This window comes from Carassius carassius, chromosome 31 (assembly GCF_963082965.1).
Source record: "Carassius carassius chromosome 31, fCarCar2.1, whole genome shotgun sequence".
NCBI classification, from domain to species: Eukaryota; Metazoa; Chordata; class Actinopteri; order Cypriniformes; family Cyprinidae; genus Carassius; species Carassius carassius.
In genome coordinates this window covers 15386281-15393068 of record NC_081785.1, presented here as the reverse complement: position 1 = coordinate 15393068, position 6788 = coordinate 15386281, and the positions used below count along the sequence as shown (strand labels likewise).

General features: G+C 36.8%; 1 protein-coding gene across 3 annotated transcripts; it reads left to right on the top strand.

Moving 5' to 3' along the window:
* The first annotated feature begins 218 nt into the window (after positions 1 to 218).
* LOC132111640 (BRISC complex subunit abraxas 2) lies at positions 219 to 6546 on the top strand. Of its 3 annotated transcripts, none has more exons than XM_059519141.1 (9): positions 219 to 352; positions 2050 to 2140; positions 3481 to 3517; positions 3610 to 3676; positions 3830 to 4020; positions 4221 to 4340; positions 4822 to 4906; positions 5547 to 5664; positions 5752 to 6546. In XM_059519141.1, exons 1-9 carry the CDS (start codon positions 281 to 283, stop codon positions 6204 to 6206), a joined length of 1236 nt encoding a protein of 411 aa, XP_059375124.1. In that variant the 5' UTR covers positions 219 to 280; the 3' UTR covers positions 6207 to 6546. The 3 variants fall into 3 exon arrangements, with proteins under 3 accessions (XP_059375124.1, XP_059375123.1, XP_059375122.1); XM_059519140.1 differs by having other exon boundaries at positions 4218 to 4340; XM_059519139.1 differs by having other exon boundaries at positions 4200 to 4340.
* Positions 6547 to 6788: the final 242 nt, after the last annotated feature.

Below are 6788 nucleotides of genomic sequence, written 5' to 3'. Positions count from 1 at the left end.
AACTAATATTTATGTAATTCTCAAAACTTTTGGCCACGACTGTATATTTAAGTGTTATTACGTGTTAAGAATGTTAAGATAAATGTTTTTTTATGTAGATAAATGTATTGTATCTATAAGATTTTATCTAATTCGTCCAGTCAAGCGTTTAATAAATAAATAAATATTTTAGAGTGAGCATCTTTTACCTCAGCAGAGGGTTTGTTTATTCACGGGCAGGGTGGTGTACAGTGCGTGCGCGCGCAAAGGATTGTGGGCTCGGCGCGTATATGTTTCCATCATGGCGGCGTCAATTTCGGGATACACTTTTAGTTCTGTGTGTTATCACAGTGCCAACAGCAATTCTGACCACGTAAGTACTCTGTCATCTGCCTTTGAGGGTAAATGTTTAAGAGCACGATCGCACAGCGAAGCAACATACAGTTTATTCCATCAAATCAGAATGAATTCATTTCCCGGTGTCATCTTCCTGGTGTGGCTTCAGAGGGCTGTGTGTGAATCCTGCGGAGCTGCCTACACAGACAACCGCTGTAACATTCAAATGTTCGATAGAACGTTCAAAATTCCGAGTCAGCGGGATTTTTGCAGTATTCTATGACATTTGTAGAGTCATAAGTCGAACAGAGCTGACTCAGTACACGCCTTTGGTGATAAACAGAATGCGTTCTAGGTAGGCAACACACTGAGTTTTGAGACGCTGTCTGACTGACAGTTAGCAAACCCGTATATTCACTGTATGATTGCACGCTGTCATAAATGTACACCGCCCAGTAGCGATTGGTGAAAGTAAATCTCGTCGATGTCATCTTATAGGTGTCAAGGTAGTCACAGTAGCTGGCTGGCTAACTTGTTTGTGAGCAATAACCGTCAAATGCAAACTTGAATGTCTAATAGACATTAAATGAAGTGTTCACAAATTGCTTAACATTTTCTAGGCGTTTTTGCTCTTTGTGTCATTCCCTCTAGTTTACTAGTTTCCTCTAGTGTACTAGTTTTGCCATTATGAAGTAGGTGATTGACCTGCAGGCTTCGCATACCGGTAGTTGTGTGCTGGTTAGTCTGCTGTTATGCTTAACCTGTTTTCATTCAGTAAAAGATCTTTTTTTCCTTATTGAATATCTAAATGACAACCATTCTCATTTTGATTGGAGCTTGTATAATGGACAGACTGTCAGTTTGCATGGTGTTATTATGTGGGCTTTTGATACTTAACCACATTCATAACATAATTTTATTTTAATTGAAAAATAAATGTAAATAAAAAAAACAAATAATCTGCATTTTCTGTGTGATCTGAAACTGAACAAGTAAATAACGAGAGAAGTTGTGTTGTGTGTGTTCCTGGAGAACCGTGTTTCTGTTCTCTCATTGCAGCATTGTTTGGGAATTTTCAGTTTTTCAGATCTCATGGTATAAACTTGTCTATTTTGTGACATATTCTTTGCATGAATTCTGGGTACATTCACCTAATATGAAAATTTTTTGGTATCCGATGACCATTAGAGGTACAGATTTTGTTTGCTTTGTAAATGCATCAAATATCTGTGTTCCCCTTAAAATGGCATTTGCCCTGTTACTTTAGGGAAATAATAATTAAAGATATATATTTTTAATTATTATTATTATTAGTTTGTGAACTTAAAAACTAAAACCTAGTCACAGACTAGCAAACCCTGACTAATTGACATCTTATAGGCCTATATGATCAAGTTGAAATGCTTTTTATTTTTTTTAATTTTTTTTTTTTTATAATATAAGCAAAGTACTAAAAAAAAGTTGGTACTTTTAGGTTGTTTTTAACATTTGTATACTTAATGTTTATTTATTTCATGTTTATTGCTAATAAATTGCTAAATCATACAAGGGTTTTAAACTATATGTAGACATCCCGGATTTTGAGTTATAATAATATTAATTATTAATTTGTTTGTTTTTTTAAAACAATTGCAGGCCCTTTTTGTTGAAAGTGTCTATTAACTTGTGGTCATAACATTCTGTCTTAACTACAATGTCTTTGCCATTGAAATGCCATTTTTATGCCTGTTTTAGGAGGGCTTCCTGCTGGGAGAAGTGAGACAGGAGGAGACTTTAAGCATCAGTGACTCACACATCGGTAGCGCAGAATTCCTCAGTGTAATAGGTAAAACCATGGTTGATTATTTTTTACCGTCCCAAAGCTATACAGACAAAAGTTAATGACCATTTTAGTTTGGTAAACCTGATCATACAAAATATGAAGGCTCAAATCACAGACATAACACATTTCAGAGTGAGGACGTGACAACCTTCCTGTGCGAGCAGAGAGACTTTATCAGTTCAAGATATGGCTTGATGTAATCTGTTCAGTCTCAACCATTCAGTCAGTACTTTATCAGACTGTTCTGATTGTCAGTAACCAGATAAAGTAACAACTATTCGAGAGAGCCAGCATTCTACATCAGTGTAGACCATTTTTTTGGCTCAAAAATGCTGGAAATAGCTCCTCTCCAACATTAAGAGATCATGTTTCTGAGTTTGGCACTGCTCCCAGGAACCCTTCATCTCTGATAACTTCACAAAGAATTTCACAAAGGCATTCCACATCAAAAGTGGGATCCGATACTATCTTATATTTGCAGTAAGAGGAGTCATTATGAAGGTTGTGTTGTGCTAGCCTAGCATATGAGCATATATATGAGAGCATGTTTCTTTATCTATTCCAAGCTGTCGGTATGCATATTAATATTCAAATGCAAGTTACTTCCAAAATCTAATACACTGTATATCACTTATTACTGTCTTTTGAAAGTTATTAGTTACATTACAATATTACTGTCTCTGAATTGTAATGCGTTACACTACTTTTGTGTTACTTCTCTGTAATTTTTGGTCATACAGATGATTCGAAACTGCAGTGTTTATTTTTATTTTAGGATGTGCTCTTTGTCGTCTCGGTTTCCTGTAGAGCACCGCGCCACACAAAAATTAACCAAACTCGTCAGCATATACACTTAAATTTTCGTTTCATTAATCTGTTCATTATTTAGTCAAATATATTTTGCAGATTCATTCCTTTTAAATCTAGACTATGATGTAATAAAAACAGATTTTGTTGTGTTTAGTTAGTGTTTGTGGCACCAATGTTTCTTCGGTTACTCGTGCTGTCTCTCGATGTTGAGAGTTCGATATCGCACATAGGTTGCCTTCTTGTCCTTTTCTCTGATGAACGTGAATTTTTCCCGGGGTATTTATTCTCTGGTGCTGTTTTGCAGTGTTGATAAATTCACCTCTGAATTTTGAGTTAAATTATTTTGTTTACAATTATATATTACCCTAATTTTTTTAGTAATGCGTTGTATTACTGCGTTACAGCAAAAAGTAATCTACTACTGTTTTGTCGTTACTTTTGTGACACGTTACTCCCAACACTGTTGAACAGTCACAGCATACTTTACTGAGATATTGAAAATAATTGATCACTCGCATTCACTTGTTTTTCAGAGGTCCATAATCATGAACCTTGTGCACAACTGTTTAGGTAAGAATGGGTAATTGGATTTAATAGACGCTTTCTTTAATGTTTGCTATCTGTAAGTTTTAACTGAATAAAAATTCCTTTGTTTGTTTCAGCTTTTATGACTATGCAGGTAATGTCAATGAAGAAAATCTCAACAGAATCCTCAAGGACAGAAGAAAAGTAAGTGGTTATCATGAAGTAAGCATAAAAATTTTAGAGAGGAAAATAAATAAATTATTAGCAGGTGCTTTGACAGGTTCTTTGTCCTTTGGTGTTCGACGTTGTGAGTTAATTCACCCGACCCACTTCACAATGTCTCTTCTTGCTGAGCAGAATGTCATCGGCTGGTACCGGTTTCGAAGGAACACTCAACAGCAGATGTCATTCAGGGAGCAGGTGATCCACAAGCAGCTGACCCATATACTTGGCATCCCAGATCTGGTCTTCCTCCTCTTCAGCTTCATCTCCACAGCCAATAGTTCCACACATGCTTTGGAGTATGTGCTCTTCAGGCCCAACAGAAAGTATGTACATACTTGTAAAATCTAATCCTGTTGGGTAAAAGTTCTCAAAATGTGATAAAATCATGATTCTGTTTAACTGTTTAGAGACTTGTCTCTTAGATTATTTCCTAATACCATGCATAATGTTTGCAAATTGTGTTATGCAACTGAGACCATGTTTATGAGTGTTTCTGTTGCAGTTTGGATCTTTATATCAGCAGGTATAACCAGAGGATATCTTTAAGCATCCCAAACCTGGGCAACACCAGTCAACAGGAATATAAAGTCTCATCTGTGCCGAACACCTCCAAGAACTACGCAAGTGTCATTAAAGAACATGGGTGAGGCAACCTGACTGCAATGTTCAATATGTAGTTATAGCAAATTTAGTTTTTACACTGCCATTAAGAAATGTTCACCAAGGCTCCATTTATTTAAACAAAAATGCATCAAAATAGTAATATTGTGAAATAATATTAGAATTTAAAACCGTTATATTTGAATATATTTTAAAATGTAATTCATGCATGTGATTGCAAAACGTTTAGCATTATTACTCCAGTCTTCAGTGTCACATGATCCTTTAGAAATGATTCTAATACACTGATTTGGTGCTCAAGAAACATTCCTTAATAATATCAATGTTCATAACAGTAAAGCTGCTCTATATTTTTTTTTATATTTGATGATATATTTTTTCTTAATTTATTTAATTTAAACTGGACAGAATGTAAAACAAAAAGTCAGACTTTTTTGCTGCAGTAAATACTTGAATAAGTGTTTATTTACATTTTTTATTTAATTATTTATTTACATTTTTAGGACTGAGTTCTTTGATAAGGATGGGGTGATGAAAGATATTCGAGCTATTTTTCAAGTATACAGTGCCCTTCAAGAAAGAGTGCAGGTGAGTTACACTCTTATAATGTTTGTTAACTTCAGGAGATGTTGATTCAAATACACCACAATTTGCTACATGTAATAATAACATTAAAATGTTTTAAATAAATAATGCTGAGAATGTACTATCTAGGAATTTAAGGATTCACGGTACTGGATTTTTGCTGTTTTTTGATATTTTTCAACCCATTTTGGCCGACAGCCGATACCGATATTCATTTCTTTTCGTTTGGTAACATCACCAATTCTCTCCTGTGCAGAGATTACAAACAAATTATGTTACATTTTGGTTTGTTTTAAACAAAAACTGACTTGTTAGAACTAAATAAACATTATTAAAGCTATTTTTATATGTACATTGAAAGCTTTGAATATAACTATAATAAAATCTGCTAAAACCACTGCTGGGGTTTTTTTTTCCCCTCGACAGATGCAGTTGTAATCTTATTATTTTATTTATAGATTTAACACTTGTAGATGGTCTAAAGCAAAAGAGCTGTAAAAATCACTAGCATACCTTGAGCACATGTGAGTTATCTTTATTTAATATGACTATGCCGATGTTTACATTTTAAGCCTTATCCGCCAATTTGGATGACGTTCCAATAATATCATGCATCCCTAAAGAATTTTCTGTCCTCCTGCAGGCAGTGTGTTGTGAAGTGGATCAGAGTGAACGAGTGAGGGAGAAAATCCAAGAAGAAGTGAACAAACTCAAAGAGGAAATCGCTCTCAGGAAACGTAACAGCGCTGAAGAAGAGAGAAGTATGTACTGATGACTCTGCGCATTTAATGCTTGTTTAACAAAAAAGGGAACAACTTCTTTGAATATCTTCTCTATTTTCCTCGCAGGACTCCAAGAGGCAGCCGCTGTCACGCTTCCCGATAACTCTGCCCTTCCCGACTCCAAACACTCTTCGCTGACTCGAGTCGTCCTCTCAGGTCCCTCGGTGGAGCCCAGTGTAGAGAGACCCTTGAACTCATCATCTCCACCAATCCACAGCACCACACTGCCTCCAGATTCACCAAGCGCTATACTGCTGCCACGGCCCCAAGCCGTAGGTTCGCCCGGCCACCCGTCTCCCATTCTGGGCCTGGGCAACGGAGACGGTTCGAGCTCAGATTCCCTGAACCGCCAGGCTACCGGCCAAGAAGACCAGGAGGATGACGAGGACGAGGACAGTAGCGAGTATGAAAATTTAGTTAGCGAGCAATTGCAACCTCCTTCCTTAACGGAAACTGTTACATTAGGACGACCGGCTACTCTGTGGCCCGACGGAGATGCCCACAGCCCGCCGGGCTCATAGTAGTCAAACAAACCAACGGGGATATTGATGAACGAACTGAACTTGGTGTGATCGTGAGGTCAGTGGTGTTCAGAACACAAACAAGCACTTGCCTTTTGTGAGTTATGACAATGCTGTCCTGTTGCACACATTTAACAGCTCTGTGCAGGGGACGAACTCTGAAGTGAAATGGAATGATATCCCCTTCCATGTGGACAGACACCCTTTTCTTTGTTTCATGCTCTCCTCTCTGGTTTTGTTTGGGTGGAGAGGTGCATCCTGCTTATCTCGGCTTCTGCTACTCACTGGAGCCATTCGGTTCTTGCACCATTTACCTCTTGCACTGTTTTGCCTTTTGATCTGCATTGTCTAGCTTAATTTATCTGAATGGACAGAAAAAATAAATCACAGTTATAAGTGCTTAGGACTTCAGCTGACACTTGAACAGTTCTTGTTCTAGAAAATATATTTTATTTTTGGTTTTATCAGTTATATTTGATTTGATTGAGTAATATAATGGCCTGTTAATGAATGGTCAACAACTATAAAAGCTACTTTGATAAGGGGTGCTTGTATTTTCTATGACACACTGTAGATCACTAC

Bases quoted from the DNA above. Each gene is read 5' to 3' on its own strand.
- LOC132111640 (XM_059519139.1), top strand. From the start codon at position 281: ATGGCGGCGTCAATTTCGGGATACACTTTTAGTTCTGTGTGTTATCAC. The intron at 4,907-5,546 runs GTGAGTTACACT...GTCCTCCTGCAG, and splicing joins CCCTTCAAGAAAGAGTGCAG to GCAGTGTGTTGTGAAGTGGA. The intron at 5,665-5,751 runs GTATGTACTGAT...TTTTCCTCGCAG, and splicing joins CAGCGCTGAAGAAGAGAGAA to GACTCCAAGAGGCAGCCGCT.